Here is a 20,533-nt window from a genome sequence, read left to right as displayed (position 1 = left end):
CCTTTTTAGTAAGTAAAAGTTTTTATACTGTAAAAGAATATTTAACATATATGTAGATTATTAGCAACATATGACATTATCACCAAAATATTATGTAATTATAAATATGTGTATGACTAGTTATAAAAACTATACAAAATATGAGAAACCTGTTTAATTGTAAATGTAAATGTGTGCTCATGTGTTGTAATCTGACGACATCCATACAATATTTATTGTTCCACGGATGAATAAATAAATAAATAAATAAAATAAAATAAAAAAGGGGATGTCCAAGAATTGGATGGAAGGATTGAATATTAACAATCCTCAAACAAGTTGAGGTGACAACAGTGGAAGATAAAGCTAGAGATGGGCAGCAATCAATGACTATCTGCAGTACATGTCTTCTTCATTGTGACTGCCTCACATCCTTGTTATTGGGCTTTTTGTAATGTGTTCTTTTATAATTTTTTATTGTGTGTGTGTGTGTGTGTGTGTGTGTGTGTGTGTGTGTGTTATTTTTTATTTTTTAAGTTTGGTTATTTCTCTTGTTTTTGCTGCTGTAGGCCTTAAAAGCCCATTAATGCAATAAATGATGATGATTCTTATTATTCTCCTCTGTAGGCATGCAGTAAAAACAATTTTATTTGCTGTCCTTTCTTTCTGGCATTTTAATTTTAATGGACAGAAGAGTGTTTTTAGAGTTAACTTCTAGTTCTGAATATCTCATGCATTTCCAAACATTTTCCCTACTGTGTAGGGGGAAATTTATGATTATTTAAATATAAAGTATCTAAAGAAAATTTCAGAAAATCAATAAATTCACAAAGGCACTGATGGGCTGGCCACACAAATTTATGATTATTTAAATGTAAAGTATCTGAAGAGAATTTCAGAAAATCAATAAATTCACAAAGGCACTGATGGGCTGGCCAAACAAATATCTATGGGACACTATTTTCAGTATCTATGGCAGATACTTATGCAAATGTTTTACCAGCGAGGATGGAAAAACCACAACAGCTCCAGCCAAATTGCTGAGCAGGTTTTATACTATGTGACCCACCCCGCCTCCCCTTTTCGTAAACCCCCCAAATTACCCCTCTTCTACCTTCAAAAAGGTATCTTATTGTTCCATGAAATTTCAGGTGAACTGCTGAATGTTAGTAACTTACTGCCACAATATTTTGGTACTGAATCTTTTGACCATGATGATAGCAAGTTACTAACATCTAATAGTTTGCTCAAAATTTCATTGAACAATCTATACATTGGGAAAGTCTTATCATAAAAATCTATGTGGAGGAAATGATGCAACATGTACAAAGATCTGATAAGTTATGTGAAAGAAGTGCGAAGTTAGTGAGAGCACTAATATTAACTTGCAGAGACAAGGAAATTAAATTTCACTAGCTAAATTATGTTCTGAATGATAAATCTATTTATTATTATTTACCTTAAACCACATATGAATATAAAATTTTTCTTTCTCATACCAATATTTAATACTTATCACAAACCTTGGATGATAATAGCTTTGTTAAGAATAGGCTGCAGTGATGGGTCCAGAACCTCTAGTACATTCTGTAGTAACACAGGTTTTCCAAACTGCATTGCTTGCTCCAGAGTTTTCATGAAATCTGCTTGCCCAAAATCTATGACTTTTAAATCCTTGACAATAAAAAGAAAAAGAGAACTACAGTTATTTAAATTTTAAATCTACAATACTTTAATGTGACTTGACAACAGCATCTGTATATTATGATTAAGATATGAATTCTACAGTGGAATTCTGACACTGCAATGATAATGTGTATCTCCATTTAAAATGATTCTTCTTTATCGTAAGTGCTCTGTACAATATGTTTACCAGCTCATACTCCATTAAGACATCTGTTTGAATCAAAATTAAACTTCAGTTTTAAACAGATAAAAGAAAGATTTATTACTGAGCAATGAAACAACACCAACTCTGTATTGACATATCATAATAAGCAAATTGAATACCAAAGCTGGATAAGGCATCCTCCAGCATTCTCTATGCATTCCAGCCTTCAGCTGTCTGCACCCATGACTAGACACTGCAGTATAAAATACTGTTAATCAAAAAATAGCAAGAATGAAGATACAGGAATAAACTTGAGTTTTGTACACTCCTGGCTGACTACCTTTGCTTTACCCACTTTTATAGATTTTTGAGAAATATTGTCATATTATTTTCATGGATTTATTGCTCTTTAAAATTAAAAATATCAATAACATACATGGCTTGCTCTGAATCTATATACTTCTGGTAGGAGGGCACTTTAGTCTAAAAAACAGAGCTAAAGAACAAACATAGGTTCAGTTGGAACAGCTACTGAGAAAATAAAACACTGCAGTTTAGTCCATGCTAAAAAACTGAAGAACAGTCATTCAATATCTTCGCGCAAAACATCAGGAGCTTTATGAATAAAAAGGATGAACATCTAAATCCATGAGGTAAAATGAAAAGGCAGCTGGAATGTCAATGAATGTTCCCAATGACAATTGAAGGACAAACAGCAAAAGTTACTGACCAATTTGTTTCCAGAACCAACTGCCTTCTGTGATTTAGATGTAAAGCTGATAGTAACTGCATTATCTGACCATATTAGTGATATGTTAACAATAAAATATGCTGAACAATTACATTAAGACCACGGAAAGCAAGTGATGCACTGAGTATTCACAAAAATGAATCAATGAGTGTTTAGAGAGAAGTTATGGGAAAAACAGACTTTAATATCTGTAATATCACTCATATCCAAACTGCAGATGCAGAAACCACTTCTAATTACTGACACATATTAATAACTAGTCATTTCAAACCTATGCTAGAGCACTGACTGATATTTCTGATCAGTACTTATTAGCAGTCACTAAGTTAGACTTTTGTACAAGACTCTCTGCAGAATACCTTCTGGCTGAGTTAGACATGAAACATCTGCTGGATCACAAAATTCTATAGGGATGTTCATAAATTAACTTCTGGTTGACTATTAAAAATAAACAAATGCTTTTAGCTTGATGGCATCTGTTTCATTCAGCGCTCTGTAAGGAGGAAGTGAAGGAAATGGACAATGGTACTTCATCTTCTGCCATTTGCAATGCATGTTCGGTTATTCATTTCCTGCAAGCAGGAGTCAATGTCAATAAGACTCACTGTTGACTATCTCATTTATAAGGGGATGAGGTTATGAGTGACAGCAATGTGAGGGAGTGGAGAAGATAACCAAATCTGACTGCACAGATAGGCATAATTAAAATAGTAGAAAGAGATTCAAATTCGACTGACAAATTTGTGCAACACAAATTCGACTGACAAATTTGTGCAACATATTGAGGTTCTTGTGAATGTGCAGTGTTGGTTCCCAATTTCTGAACTTCCTGAAGATGCGTCTTAGATTTCAAGGACTACCCTCTCTGACATTGTCATGGAGAGGTTAGGATACTATAAGTTTTGTGCGTGGTGGGTTCCAAAATGTCTAACCAATATTCACAAAACAGAAAGAATGGGTTCCGCCTTGATATTCCTTCCATGATACCATGAAGAGAGAGAGAGAGAGCAATTTCTGAACAGAATCATGACATGAGTTCAATATGTGAACTCTGAAATTAGAGAATAGTCAAAACAGTTGACACACACACAATCTCCCGGTAATCCCAAACAATTCAAGAAAATGCTATTAAATCACAAAATGGTGATTACAGTTTTTCTGGGATTACAAAGAAGTTTTGACAGCAGATTTTATAAGAGTAATGTGAGGGAATACTGTGACATGACCACTTTATTGAGAGACTCTTATAAGACCCTAAAGGTCAATTTAAAAAAATTATCAGTAAAAAATAGACAAATCAATAATGTAGAAAAAGATAGATTGTTACTTTCCATAAAGAAGACACATTAAGTTGCAGATAGGTACAATCAAAAGACACTTATACAAAGCTTTCAGCCACAGCCTTCATTAGCAAAAGAGAAACACACACCATACATACACACAAGCAAGTAAGCAAGAACACTTCATGTATGATGGTCACATGTGCATGATGTGTGCTTGTTTGTGTGTGCGAATAGTGTGTGTTTCTGTTTTTCTTTTGCTGATGAAGGCTGTGGCTGAAAGCTTTGTGTAGGTGTCTTATAATTGTGCCTACCTGCAACTTAACATGCCTTCTTTATGGTAAGCAGCAATTCTATCTTTTCCTTAATTGTTGATATTCACACATGAAGTTTCAATTGTTTGAAAAAATAGAAAAATTCATTCTGCCCCACAATATGTGATCCAATGCTGCAAATTCAATGGGGGAAAATCTCAGACTTTTTCGGTAGGAGATTTTCCAACAACCCCACTGTAATCTGGTCTTTGCACCATCTCTTCTCCGTGGTGAAGGCCTAGCTGGCTACTCAGCATTTCACAACTGACAGTGAGTTTGCTGTCAATGTGCTGAAGCACTAGGCAGCCTATTCTTGGGGTACAGAAGCACAATCACAGCACAACAAATGTCTGAATTTTGGTGGCAACTAAGTGGAGAAGTGATGTCAACACATAAGAACATATTGTACGAAATATTTTTTTTTCCTTTTTTACCCCTTTTTTTAATAGCCAATTTGAGGTTACTTGAAGAATAGCTCTCTTATTATGCATGCTAAAATACTATGGAATTAACAACATCCCTTTTGAATGGATGGCACCTTACCTTCATCACAGAAGGCAGAGTGTCACATTGACAGACTTCAACACAGGAAAAGATTGCTGGGATCTTTAAGTGCCACTGAATTTGAAATTTAAGTGACTGAAAAGCTGCTGCACAAATGTTAGCTAACTAGAAGTATAGTTTTAGTGTATTACAGCCACCGAAGTGTTAGCATATGTGTGTTTACAATAAACAAGGATCAAATCCTGGGAATAGTCACCATTCAAGAAATGATAAAGCTAAGAAATGTAGTATTGTTTTATACAATAGCCAGTATTTTATAATGAGCTATTTACAAAGACCAGCTATGAGATTTTCATCAATTTAGAGTATAAAAATAACTAATCTTGTTATTATATTTTAATGAGATGTTTGTTCACTTTATACTAGTATGCCAGATGTGTCTTCAGTTAAATCACATACAGGAAACATGAGTTTATGGTGAAAAGTAAAAACTGACATAAGTTTAGTTAGTATCAATTATGTGTAGCATACATCTATTTCTTATTTGAAATATGTTTCATAAACCAGTAGCTTTTTTATTTAATAACACTGCAAAATGAAGCATAATCACAATTTTTCCAAGAGTAGCTGTAACTGAATAACATGTCTAGACAAGAAAAATAAAGAAAATGACTAGTAATGGTAAGAGTACTTTCTACCATAGACTTTATAAGGGTTTGGGCAATATGTAATTATGAGGGTCATTCTGAAAGTAATGCCTCCAATTTTTATTAATGGAACCTAAAGAAGGCACATAAATTACAACAGCACACCTAAACACAGCAATATCTCAGCTACAGACTGTCATTTTCCCACACTTGTAAAAATTCGAACCAGCTGAGTCTCACCACTTCCTTACAGCTTTCACAACAGCATCTGAGTCTTGAAAATGTTCACCATGTAGTCCATCTTTCAGAGGCCCAAAGAGATGGAAGTCAAAGGTGCTAAATGAGGACTGGAAGGTAAATGTAAGACAGTCCACCCAAATTTTGTGATGAGTTGAGTGGTCTGAACATCATGTGACCACTGGTATAGAACTTTTAAGTGTTACAGGGTTTAGGTTAGCATCTCACTTTTGTAGATCAGAAATGGAGAAAGGAGGAGTTGCCACATTCATCAGGAACTGTCATAAATTTAAGAACATAGACATTCATAAATTTTGCCTAGAACAGCATATGGAAGCATGTGCAACAGAATTAGATTTTCACAAAAAATCTTTCATAATATTAAGTGTATATCGAGCACCTGCAGGTAACTTTAATCTGTTTGTAAACCACCTTGAAGCTGTACTGGCCCATTTAATAACCAAAAACAAAGAAATAGTGGTTGCTGGTGATTTCAATGTAGATTTCCTTAAAGACTCTCCGAATAAGAACTTATTTGAGTTAGTAACACTATCATTCAACTTAATTCCCACAGTAAAGTTCCCCACTAGGATAGCCACTTGCTCACAAACAGCCATTGATAATATCTTTATAGAAAAGTCCAATGAACAAAATTATATTACAAAACCAATAGCCAATGGCCTCTCAGACCATGACATGCAGTTCCTTCTGTTAAATGTTAATACTGAACAGGATATAAAATCTGTTAAATCTGAGCTCAAGAGGGTAATCAGTAAGCCAAAAATTGATTATTTTAGGACACTCCTCAGAGACATTCACTGGACTGATGTTTACAGTGCTCATGGCATGAATGAAAAATATAACATTTTTGCTAATAAAGTGCTTACCTTATTTGAACACTGCTTTCCCCCAAAACTTACCAAGGTTAGAGGAAAATCTACAAAGAAGCCATGGATTACTCGAGGAATAAGGGTATCTTGTAAAACAAAAAGAAAACTGTATCTGTCAATCCGAAACATTTCCAATGTTGATGCTATAGCACATTATAAGAAATACTGCAAAATATTAAAGACTGTAATATGGATGTCAAAGCAAATATATTACAAGGAAAAGATAGTCATATCAGATAACAAAATAAAGACAATATGGGATATAGTGGAGGAGGAGACCGGTAGGACCAGACATGAAGAAGAACAAATAGCATTAAGAGTAAATGATACATTGGTGACAGATGTGTATAGTGTTGCAGAACTTTTTAACAAACATTTTATAACTGTTACTGAAAAGATGGGGTTGTCAGGTTCGGTAGATGCTGCTATGGATTACCTTAGACCAGACATTTCAAGTAATTTCCATAATATGAATTTGACCCTCACTACCCCAACAGAAATAATGTCCATCATAAAATCTTTAAAATCAAAAACATCTAGTGGGTATGATGAAATATCAACAAAGTTAATTAAAGAATGTGATTCTGAGCTAAGTAACATATTAAGCTATCTGTGTAACCAGTCGTTTATCAGTGGAATATTTCCTGAATGGCTGAAATATGCTGAAGTTAAGCCACTGTTTAAGAAGGGAGATAAAGAAATAGCATCAAATTTCCGTCCAATTTCACTGTTACCAGCATTCTCAAAAATTTTCGAAAAAGTAATGTACCGTCGTCTTTATAACCATCTTATCTCAAATAACATACTGTCAAAGTCACAGTTTGGATTTCTAAAAGGTTCTGATATTGAGAAGGCTATCTTCACTTACAGTGAAAATGTGCTTAATTCATTAGACAAAAAATTGCAGGCAACTGGTATATTTTGTGATCTATCAAAGGCATTTGACTGTGTAAATCACAATATCCTTTTAAGTAAACTAGAATATTATAGTGTAACAGGAAATGCTGCAAAATGGTTCAAATCTTATATCTCTGGCAGGAAACAAAGGGTGTTATTAGGAAAGAGCTTGATACATGTCTATCAGGCATCATCCAACTGGGAACTAATTACATGTGGGGTCCCACAAGGTTCCATTTTGGGGCCCTTACTTTTTCTTGTGTATATCAATGACCTTTCATCAGTAACATTACCAGATGCCAAGTTTGTTTTGTTTGCCGATGATACAAACATTGCAATAAATAGCAAATCAAGTGTAGTCTTAGAAAGATCAGCCAATAAAATATTTGTGGACATTAATCACTGGTTCCTAGCCAATTCTTTGTCACTAAACTTTGAAAAAACACACTACATGCAGTTCAGAACTTGTAAGGGGTGTCCCAAGAGTATATGTCTAACATATGATGACAAGAAGATAGAAGAAGTGGACAGTGTTAAATTCTTGGGATTACAGCTTGATAATAAATTCAATTGGGAGGAGCACACCACAGAACTGCTGAAGCGTCTTAACAAATCTCTGTTTGCAATGCGAATTTTGTCAGACGTAGGGGATATAAAAATGAAAAAGCTGGCATACTATGCTTACTTTCATTCCATAATGTCATATGGGATTATTTTTTGGGGTAATTCATCAAGCCAAGCTAAAGTTTTCCGGGCACAAAAACGTGCAGTAAGAATTATATGTGGTGTGAACTCAAGAACATCCTGCAGAAGCCTGTTTAGGGAACTAGGGATACTAACTACAGCTTCCCAGTATATTTATTCCTTAATGAAATTTGTCATTAAAAATATATCACTTTTTCAAACCAACAGCTCAATTCATGGAATCAATACTAGAAATAAGAATAATCTTCACAAGAATTTAAAGTCACTTAGTCTTGTACAAAAAGGTGTGCATTATTCAGGAACACACATTTTCAATAACTTGCCAGCAGCCATAAAAAGCTTAACAACCAATGAAATTCAGTTTAAGAGAAGCCTAAAGGATTTATTGGTGGCCAACTCCTTCTACTCCATTGATGAATTTCTTAGTAAAACCAACTGATTTGTATATAAGTACAACATAACTTCTGCACAATTTCAGTGCAGTGATGTGTTCATTGAAAATTTGTGTGTGTGTGTAAGTATAATCTGACTTCTGCACCATTTCAGTGCAGTAATGTGTTCATTGTAAATAAGTATTACAGTAGTTGTATTACATGTTTATTACCTTATAAATAAATAAAAAACGTTTTTATTTTAAATTCAGTGCATTAGTATTTGTAAAATGACTCTTAGTGTTCATTAAAAATGACGATCATTCCACTTGGGACCTGTGGAATGGTACATTAGCTTATTTGTTTTAGTTGTAAATATTTGTCATGTATTGTTGTTTTTCTGACATGTTCCACATCCAGGAGGACCTCCTCACTACGGATCAATTGGAATGAAAGTAAATCTAATCTAATCTAATCTAAAACTGGTGTGGGGCCTAACATTTCCATGTTCCAGGTGAAAGTTGGTCTTCTTCTCTCGCCTTACCCTGGAAATTTGGGCTTTCAGCTTAGCTAGTGTCATTCTGCAGCATACTAAATTGACAGGTTCTCCAGGCTCCAGGACATCAAAAAAAACTGCACCTTGGCTATCCCAGGAGCCTGTGCACAACGCTTTGCCTGCAGACAGCTGTGTCTTTAATTTCTTCTTTTATGGAGAGTCCGCATGTCCCCATTCCATGGACTTTCTTTTGGATTCCAGCTCACAGTAGTGACACCATGTCTCATCTCCAGTGACGAAGCTATTCAGAAAATTGTCACCTTTAGCTTTGTATTGATCCAGCACGTATCAGCAAATTTCCACTCGATGAGTTTTTTGTTCTTCTTTATGCACCCATGGGACCCACTCGCACAGATTTTGTGATAACCAAGATGTTACAACGTTGTCTCCAAGGCATTACAGCTGACATTCAGCTTTGCACACAATTCTCTGGTCATTATCTGCCAATCAGCATGGATGAGTTGATCAAGATGCTTTTCATTGCAAGGGATGACAGCGCACACCCTTTTCACCACCTCGAAAATGCCAAACCTGTTGCCTCACATTGCTCACGTCTATCTACATACACCTTTATCAATCAGCACAATTTCTTCAGCAGTGAGGAATTCAATCACACATCTTTGTTTTAAATGCGCGTCCATATCTGACTCCATTTTGGAATGCTCCTCTGTTGGTTCCAACTAAACAGAACAATGGAACCACCAGCAAATGAAACAGGAAGGTTCAAGAATTACCACTACACCACTACCCATTTGGTAAAACACTATGCCTTGCTGTGTGAAGAAGTCTGTAACTGTCTGGTGCATACCCTCATCCAATGGGAACTGCCCACACTTCAGTGTCTTTTTTAAGGGATCGAAGGCATGATAATTGCATGGAGAGAGATCAGGACTAGAGGGTGCATACTTGAGTTGGCATAAGTTCTGCACAATGACATTTTCAATACGGGGATGTGCATTATCATGAAGCAGCATCACCCCTTGTTACCAGACAACAGACATGCTATTCCATAAACAGCCTTCATTCTCCAATAGGTGTCCACCAGTGTTTGTCCTTCAGCAGCCAAGAAAAGAACAGCAGGCTGGTCCTTTTTGGACGCATCTGGTAATAATGTTGCATAGTTCACATTTCCACATTTACTGCATGGACGTCGAAAAGACATGAATGCCACACTAATCCCTTGCCTACATGTCGTTGTACCCATGTCAGAGTTGTGCTACACTGCATACATGATGAAGCAATGCCCTTGAATGGAAACTTTTTGGTCACCTCTTATAGAGCAACTCTCAAGGTAAACAGTTGTTGACCTTCAATTGGAGGCTATTCTATGAGAGATTTGTTTGTATTTTACTTATTAAACCCCATAGCAATACCCTTTGTATATTCAGTATGTACTGTTAAAATGTATGATTTGCATTTATTCAAATGCATATGTTGTGTTCACAGGTACCTGTAGGGGATAGCTTTAATGAAACAAAAGGTGTGTAAGCACTTGAAATGGAGATACTATCGGTGGATTGGAAAAACACGGTTTCTCACAAAGGCATTAAAGAGAAGAATGGCCATATCAAAGAAAGTGGCACATTCAGCAGTGGAGGATCAAAAAAATTTACTTGGAGGAAGGTGTTAATGTGATGATAGAAAGAAGAGATGTTGCCCTTAACATGGCCATTGCTATGAAACTGAATCAACCTAGGATTCTTCTGAATTTACAATGGATGGGCTGGACACTTGTACAGTTGAGAACCAAATAGATGACCAGGATTATAGCAAACATTTTTTTCTAAAATCAGCAGTTGAAGGATAAATTAGGCTTTAAAACAGCTGTAGTAGATCTATCTGAAGTCAGCAGGACATGGGAGTAGTGTTTGATTTTAACATAGGCATACGCATGGGGGGTATGGGTGCTCTAAAAAAAGCATCTGCCGTGACTAGTGGGAAGATGTCTTGTAACAAATAGGAGTTGTGATGAGGTGTTGGATAAGCACCTCTTCTTCTTTTTTTTTTTTTTTTTTTTTTTTTTTTTTTTTTTTTTTTTTTTTTTTTAAAAATATGATAAGCTGTGGACAATGGACTGAGTGTGCTGGCTCATGAAAGTAAATATTCTGTAGGGTGAACCACAGTAAGCTGCAATAATATGGTCTGTTGAACATTTAATTTATGAAAAGGAAATCATACCCACATTTATAATAATTGTATGGGTCTGAGATTTGATGGGTATGGCTAAAAGATTTTGAAGTAGGCACCGGTATTTAATTAGTTTTCTCGGGTGTTTCTGGACTTTCACAATGAAGTCACTATGGGAAAGCTTGAATATCATACTACTGAAATGCTAACAATTGTTGTCCAGTAGAAAAGCCCTGAGACACATTACACTATCAGTTGAATCTATTTTTAGCTTGTTTCCTCCTTGGTGATATACATTACCTCCTTTTTAATTACAACACAGTTGCAGTCATTAAATTCTTGGTGCTATCACTATTTCTATCCACATGCATGCGCTCCCCCCTTTTCTTTCATCACCCAAAATGAAGGTTAACATTCTGCCACCTTTATTTCTCCCATATCACCTTTTTGCTTCCTATTATCATTTGCAACAGTTTTAAGAAATGTTTATTGACTGACATGTTCACTAAGCAATAATAATAATAATAATAACAATATGCTTTACCAGTTTAAAAAAGCCAATTTCCATCATTAGAAAACCAAATTTTGCAGCAGCATATGCATATACAAACTTTTAAAGTTTGACAATGAATTTGTTTGAATTCGTTACTACAGTATTTTATATTGTGAAACTGTGTACAGATGTACAGATTGCATCAGTGAATAAAATGTTTTGGGAGCTTATGACTCATGGGTGTGCCTCTTTGCTCAACATTAGTTATATTTATTATTATTTTATTCCATTCATAATAATAACAACACTAATAATTATAATAACAATAATAATCAGATAGTATAGTTATGAGAGATGTATCAATGTTTTGAGTTTTACACATGAAATAACTCTGTAATAGAACAACAGACAATATTTTGAGAAATGATTAAACTATTTTGATGTTAAAATGACCACAAAATACACTAGCCTTATTTTAGAGATGGCATAAGTGTCATATCACACAAATGAAACATAGTTACATTTTTTCCTTCCATATTCTTGATCCACTTCATGCCCTGGCACTGTGGATCAATTAGAAGTGGCCACCTTGTTGCCCTGGTGACGATAATTCCATTCTCTGTACTAAATTCATCTGATGGAAGCCCTTGAATGTTCCATTCTCGAATCATTGTTGGATCAGCAAGGAAAGTTGTAATGTTAAAGACATTTGACACTGGTATCTCATCTTTCACAACCTATAAAAATAATATAATAGGTTAGGGTACTGTTTTAAATATGAATACTATAACTATATAGCTAATGATATCAATTTGAGAAATGAAAAAAGTATAAATAAATTATTTTTATCTCTGAAATTTACATTGAAGCTCATATTACAAAGATATAACATTTATTTGACATTCCTCAATATTTCTTAACATACTAATAAGCTAATTCATACTCTGATATAAGCTAGAAAAATTTTAAGTAGAAAAACCAACATAGCCAAAAAGTCAAGCAGGATATAAGTCTTTAAAATGACGATTTATAGCAAAGTTGGCCACAAAAAATAGCACTAATGGACTCACATGACAACAAGTAAATATACGGCAGCTACATTTCATTAATTATTATAACTATTGATATGGCTGAGCTACTCACATGTTACAGTTTTGTCAAAATTTATATGCATTATTCCTTGAGATCCAACGTTCCTCCTCTAGTGCAATACTTCTAAATAGACTTCAGTGAATACTCTTATACAGCAAAGAACATTTTTGTCATAAAATTTTATAAACTTCATGCGGTTTAATATCAATCCATTTAGTAGACACTCAGAAAATTCCATCTTACTGATCAACAGATTATCTCTGACTCACTACTCTATATCCACAATTTGTCACTGTGACAATATTAAACATATATTTTTATAGTGAGGGCATAATGGCTTGTGATGAATCCTGAGCACACGAATAAACACTAAATCACATGAAGCCATGAAAGTTTGTGAGTATTCTGCTTCTCTGTTTGTGACATTGTTATCTTCAACCTGAAGATTGTTTAATGCACCTCTCCAAGCTGGTCTGTCCTGTGCAAGTCTTTATCTCCGCATAACTACTGCAACTTACATCCACTTGAACCTGTTTATGTACTCAAGCCTTGGTCTCCTTCTACAATTTTTGGGTCTTACACTTCTCTCCATTATCAAATTAACTATTCCTTGATGACTCAAGATATGCCCTGTAAATCTAGCTCTGCTTTAAGTCAAGTTGTGCTGTTAATTTATTTTCTCCCCAATTCAATTCTGTTGTTGTTCATTAGTTAACTGATTTGCATACCTAATCTTCAGTATCATTCTGTACCACCACATTTCGAAACTTTCTATTTTCTTCTTCCTGTAGTGTTTCAATTTCTCATTTAACTTCCATTTAAGGCCAAATTCCAGATAAATACTTTCATAAATGTGCTCCCAGCACTTAAATTTATATTTGATGTTAACAATTTTCTCTCTTTCTGAAAAGCTTTTTTTGTAACTGTCAGTCTTCATTTTAAATCCTCTTAATTTAAGCCATATCAGTTATTTTTGTAACACAATAGCAACTAGTCTAATATTTTTAGTGTCTCATTCTTTAATCTGATTACATTATCAACACCTGATTTAATTCAACTATACGAACATGAACATGAAACTAACTAGCTAACTAACCAACTAACTAACTCCATTAACAAAGTTTTACTTTTGTTCATCTTCCAACTTTATTTCAAGACCCTTTAAATTTTATTCTATTCAACTCATCTGCCAAGTACTGTGAATGTCATCAGCAAAACTTCAGATTTTAATTTCTTCTCTGAGAAATTTAACTCATTTTCCAAATTTCTCTTTGATATCCTTCACTGCTTGTCACCATTGAAACATACGGGGGATATGCTCACTACATTCCCTACTATTGATGATAACTATATTAGTCTCTATTCCTTCTTGTCTCACTCTCCCTTTTGCAGAAATGCAAATAATCTTGCAAGCATCAGGTGATAAAGTTAGTGAACTACAATATACAGATACAGACATGAGTTTGGGTCAGTCCTGGGAGTGTGTGTGGATAGCCCACTTGGTCAAGGTGAACACTTGGTATAAGGGGGAAATCCATGTTCAAGTCTTGGTCCACCACAAATTTTCATATGTGGCTATTGAGTAGTAAATGTATACCTAGCACAGCTGAAATCAAGGAATTCACAGTCAACAATAAACTGTAAAATATTTCTTACAGCTGTGGATCGTCAACAGTGTGTGTTCTTTCAGACATGCATGTAAGTATTAGAAGCCTAGGCAGGCACACAATGATCCATCGTTGTCTTATTCTCCACATTGCAGCAAGCCAAGTAATGTTGTGAGAGATGAATTTAGTGGACTATGATATAAGGGTGTAGACAGTATGACATGTATGAGTTTGGGTCAGTCTGAGCAGCATGCACAGATAGCTGAACTGGTTAAGTTGACCACTCACGGTAAGCGGGAAATCTGGAATTGAGTCCCACCAAGGTACGAATTTTCATGTCACTCTTGGTAGTAAATCTGTACCTAATACACCTGTTGTCAAGGAATTCACATTCAGTGAATAAATGTTGAAATATTTCATGCAGCTGCAGATCGTCAACAGTGTCTGTTCTTTCAGACAAGAAAGTAAATAAAAAACACTACACTACACTACATGGCTGAACAACCCCAAATGTGGTCTCCCAGACAGTGATGCCAAATGATCATTTCATTTCATCATCAGACTGTATCAGGAAGCTATACTTGCTTTCAGGAAGCTATACTTGCTTCCATAGTAAGTTATGCTGCAAGTGTGAAGACATATAGGGCAAGGCTAGTTGAACCTAACTATTTTACACAGAGCCTAGGGGAGCATGCTATTGTGATTTACTGGTGTATGCAGGACCACTTCTACAGAAGCTATTATCATATTATTAGGAATATGCCTCCTAGACCCGGAAATCAGAATAAAGGAGTGTGGCACTTGTGATGAAGAGGTGACACAGGTAAAGTGACAGAGATATTAGGGCAAAAAGCAAACTCCAAGGAACAAATCACTCTGTACATAATGTGAGAATGGTAAGAAGATTGGGATGTGGGGATAATATTATTAGTTCATTCCCAATATGAGGGACAGACTTTATATGAAACACATTCTATCCTTAAGCAGCATGGTACATTTCCTTACAGGGCATGGGGCCTTACCCCAAGTGTTGAAACAGAACAGAATGTTGAAGGTAGCTATGACTGTAGACAAACTGGAATACTGTACAATACTGCTTGGATCTGTATTAGTATCAGCAACATAATCAAATATGAAACAGCTTGGTGTGGAACAGTACACAGCATAATAAGGAACAAATCAAAGTGGCATGAATTAAACAAAATAGCTGAAAAGGTATCCAGGAGAGAACTGTAGATTTACCTTCAAAGAAAGGAGACACACTGAATCACCATAAAAATTTACTTACATCTATATTTATGTATAAAGCAGCAAATATTTAAGTATGTCCACAATCTCCTCCTAAACAACTGCATCGATTTCAACAAAATTTGGTACACATACAGCTTAAAAACAAGCATCAGCACTGTGGGAGTAAGAGCCTCCTAATTCTCACACCAATGGAGAGATGAGCAAAAACATGTTTTCTCAGCCCTGGCATGTAGGCTAGTCTGCACAACAAGCACCCAGCAAGCAGGTTGCCCTACACTACAGCTGTTATTTCATTTTATTTTATTTAAACATCAAGTTCCGTAGGACCAAATTGAGGAGCAAGTCTCCCAATTCATGGAACATGTTAGTACATGAAATTATGACATAAAGGTAATAATGGATAAAAATAAAATGTTTATGAACCCCCCACCCCCAAAAAAAAGAAGCAAGCAATTAGTTTACATAAGTGCAATCAACAATACAACAAGAATCAGCTTAATTTTTCAAGGAACTCCTTGACAGAACAGAAGGAGTGACCAATGAGGAAACTCTTCAGTTCCGATTTGAAAGTGCGTGGATTTCTGCTAAGATTCTTGAATTCGTGTGGTAGCTTACTGAAAATGGGTGCAGCAGTATACTGCACACATATCTGCACGAGTTAAGTAAGTCCGATCCAAATGCAGGGTGTGAAAGCTGCTTATTGTCGGGAATAAGCTAATACTGTTAACAAGGAATGTCAATAAGGAATATATATATTGAGAGGCCAATGTCAAAATACCCAGACTTGTGAACAGGGGTCGATGAGACGTTCATGAACTTACACCACTTATTGCCTGAACCGCCCATTTCTGAGCCAAAAATATCCTTTTAGAATGGGAAGAGTTACCCCAAAATATAATACCATACAACAAAAGCGAATGAAAATAAGAAAAGTAGACTAATTTTCGTGTCGAACAATCACTTACTTCATATACCATTCACATAGTAAAAATGGCAGCATTAAGTCTTTGAACAAGATCCTGAACATGGGCTTTCCATGACAGTTTACTATCTATCTGAACACCTAGAAATTTAAACTCTTCGGTTTCACTAATAATATGCCCATTCTGTGAAATTAAAACGTCAGGTTTTGTAGAATTGTGTGTTTGAAACTGTAAAAACTAGGTCTTGCTGTGATTTAGCATTAGTTTATTGTCTACAAGCCATGAGCTTATGTCATGAACTGTGCTATTTGAAACAGACCCAATGTTGCACACAACATCCTTTACTACCAAGCTAGTGTCATCATCAAACAGAAATATTTCAGAGTTACCCGTAATACTAGAGGGCATATCATTTACATAAATAAGGTACTGGAGTGGCCTCAAAAGTGATCCCTGCCCCCCCCCCCCCCCCCCCATCCCCATTTGACTGTACCCCACTCAGACACTACATCACAGCCATTCTCAACACTGTGAATAACCACCTTTTGCTGTCTATTGTTAAACTAAGAGGTGAACCAATTGTGAGCTACTCCTCGTATTTCGTAATGGTCCAACCTGTAGAGCAATATTTTGTTATCAACACAATCAAATGCCTTAGTTAAATAAAGAAAAAAAATCTCCCTAGTGTTCAAAACCTTTTGTTTAACCCCATTCAGTAACTCACAGAGAAAAGAGAATATAGCACTTCCAGTTGTTAAACGGTTTCTAAAGCCAAACTGTACATTTGATAGCAAATTGTGTGATATAAAATGACCACTTATCCTCACATACACAGCCTTTTCAATAACTGTAGCAAATACTGATGGCATAGAAATAGGTCAGACATTGTATACAGTATCCTTTCATCCATTTTTATAAAGTGGCTTTACTACTGAGTACTTTAATCGTTCAGGAAACTGACCACTCCTAAAGTGAAAATTACAAATATGGCTAACTACAGGGCTAACATGAGCAGCACATACTTTAATATTCTGCTAGGCATTCCATCATATCCAAGAGAGTCCTTAGTCTTCAGTTATTTAATTATCGGCTCAATCTCCCCCTTGTCTGTATCCCAAAGGAGTATTTCAGACATCAATCTTGGAAAGGCATTTGCCAAGAGATTTATATGATTCCCTGTAGAAACTAAATTTTTATTTAATTCACCAGCAATGCTTAGAAAATGATTGTTAAATACTGTACATATATCTGATTGATCAGTAACAGAAGTATTTTTACTATGAATTGACTTTATATCGTTGACCTTGTGCTGCTGACCACACACATCCTTCACAACAGACTACATGGTTTTAATTTTATCCTGTGAATTAGCTATTCTATTTGCATACCACATACTCTTTGCCTTCCTAATAACATTTTAAGCACCTTACAGTACTGTTTGTAATGGGCTACTTAGCTTGTTTGTAACTACATCTAACATCTTGATATAATTCCCACTTTCTTCTACATGATATCCTTATCCCATTAGTCAGCCACCCAGGCTGCCTTTTACTGCTAGTACCCAGATTAGAAAGTTCTAATGGAAAGCAACTCTCAAAGTGCATGAGAAATGTGTTAAGGAAAGCATTATATTTGTCATCTATGTTATTGGCACTATAAACATCCTGCCATTGTTGTTCCTTGACAGGGTTCAAAAAACTCTTTATTGCTGTTGGATTAACTTTCCTATATAGTTTGTCTGAGTACAAAAGCCTTTTAGCACTAAAATTTGTGCATCATAGTCTGAAAGGCCATTCACCCTTTTACTAACAGAATGCCCATCTAGTAATGAAGAATGAATAAAAATACTGACTGTGGTTGGGCTATTGTTCCCCTGCACCCTAGTTGGAAAAAACAGTCTGCATTAGATCATATGAATTTAGGAGATCTACCAACATCCTTTTTCTTGCACAATCATATAAAAAATTAATATTGAAGTCACCACATATAACTAATTTCTGGTACTTCCTATAAGGTAAATCAAGAACTCTCTCTAGCTTGAGTCAGAGTTAGGGCACCTATAAACAGCAACAATTAGAAATTTAGTTTCACTAAATTCAACTGCCCCTGCACAGCATTCAAATATCTGCTCAGTTCCGTGCCTTGATACATCTATGGACTCAAATGGAATACTGTTTTTTATGTACATGACCACTCCCCCATCCCACAAGGAACTCCTTGAAAAGCAGCCTGCTAATCTGTATCCTGGTAAAGGAAGCCTCTGAATTATCAAATTATTTAAGTGGTGCTCCGATATACCAATAATATTATAGTCAACTTCTATAACCAGTTCACTAACTTTATCTCTAATGCCTCTTATATTTAGATGAAATATTCTACTTCCTTCTCTACTTGTAAACATTACATCCTCTGAAGGTGAGCCCTTAGTTCAGAGGGACTTCCTTTAAGCAGGTATACCTATCAGTTGACTTCAATCTAAAAAAGGTGCAGCTCTAACACCAACTACTACAGGAATTTTTCCATGAGTGATCCCACCAACACACACTACACTGTCACCTATAAGCTTTGCCAGCCACCTCTTCCCATATTTATCGAGTGCAGGCCATCTCTAGTGAAACCTGATCTACTGATAGAGCCAACTGGACCACTGCAATGTGACCCATACCCTCTGCCATCAGTTTCTTCTCCAGCCCCATGTTAACGCACCTAACAGCCGCATTAAGATGAGACTGATCATGACACTGAAACAATTGCATGAAATCCACATTAATGCAACCAGTTTGAGTAGCTATCTTTACCAGGCCAGCATCTACATCATATTCCCCATCCCTATGAAGACTATTCCCTGCTCCACTCACTATCATTACCTAATCCTCCTTTGTAAATTCCTACATAACTCCCCTACGCTGTCAGTCACCTGAGCCAACCCTGCATTAGGCTTCACAATGTTTGTGACCTAATACTCACTCCCCAACACTTCCTGCAACTGCTGGCCCACACCTCTACCATGCGAACTACCTAGCAGCAGAACCTTCTTCTTTCTGTAAGACTTTGCAACTGACCTAGGCCTCCAAACTGCCGAGGATTGCTGCATATTACCTATACCTACAGCTACAAGAGGCTCTTCTCCACTCAATTGTGACAATTGGTCAAATCTATTGCATATATGCAAAGTATAACTGTCTGAAAATCTCCTCTTCCTAGCTGCCTTCTTGCCAACTGCCAGTTCCCATTCCTCACCACCATTCACCCTCCTCAACCTACCTAGTTCGTCATCTGCATGTTGTAACTGCACCTGGAGGGCACATATCATACACTCCTGCTCCTCTATCAACTTATTTCTGCTACAGATTCTGCATTCCCAGGAGAGGATCTTGCTAGAATGCCCACTGGGAGAGGAGAGCAAGAGGAGATGGAATGATAGATGGAGCAGGAACAGATGGACAGAGACAGAGGAAGAGAAGTAGATGGATGGAGAAATGGGGGCAAAGGGAGAGGGGGGGAGGGAGGAGCAAGTGGACAGTAAGAGAGGCAGGAGGAGTAGACGAACAGTGAGGGCAGCAGGAGGAGATGGACAAAGAGAGGGGGAGAAAGAGGTGAACACAGAGAGGGGGAGGAGGAGATGTATCAAATATATGTGTCAAGCCCTTTTGTGAGCGAAGCCAATGGGAAGAGGCTAGTATATGCTGAAATGGGACTACCTTCCCATTCCTATCTGAAATTCCTTCCTCATGTCAACATTCTCTGAAGAGGTTAATTTAGCTCGAATTTTTAGCTTTCTGGGCTTTACACTGTTACATCTATACCCAGTCCCAGTAGCAAATTGCCCTTTAAAAAATAAGTGCATATGAGTTTACTATCTCAGTTTAAATTTCACATTAGTATACTACCCAATTTATATTAGCAACTAAGGGGAATAAGCCATTTATTAATAAACCAACTTTGAAACTTCATGATATGAACTGTGCACTCATGTTGCACCACCTAGTCTTGAAAATTTACTTCTCTCCTATTTCTGAAAAGGTATGATGTTTATTCATTATGATTATTTAAAATGATAGCTCCACTTGAGAGAAAT

At 36.1% G+C, this 20,533-nt stretch overlaps 1 protein-coding gene across 1 annotated transcript in view; it reads right to left on the bottom strand.

Annotated features, from left to right (window-relative positions):
* Nucleotides 1-20,533, bottom strand: part of LOC124802831 (dynein axonemal heavy chain 2) — a 1,031,222-nt gene that overhangs the window by 177,318 nt on the left and 833,371 nt on the right. Inside the window, 2 exon segments of the mRNA XM_047263843.1 lie at nucleotides 1,503-1,653; nucleotides 12,104-12,319. Coding sequence (XP_047119799.1) covers nucleotides 1,503-1,653; nucleotides 12,104-12,319 — 367 coding nt within the window.

This window comes from Schistocerca piceifrons, chromosome 6 (assembly GCF_021461385.2).
Source record: "Schistocerca piceifrons isolate TAMUIC-IGC-003096 chromosome 6, iqSchPice1.1, whole genome shotgun sequence".
Lineage (NCBI taxonomy): Eukaryota > Metazoa > Arthropoda > Insecta > Orthoptera > Acrididae > Schistocerca > Schistocerca piceifrons.
Note: the sequence above shows the minus strand (reverse complement) of the source record. Positions and strands in the feature narration are given on the sequence as shown.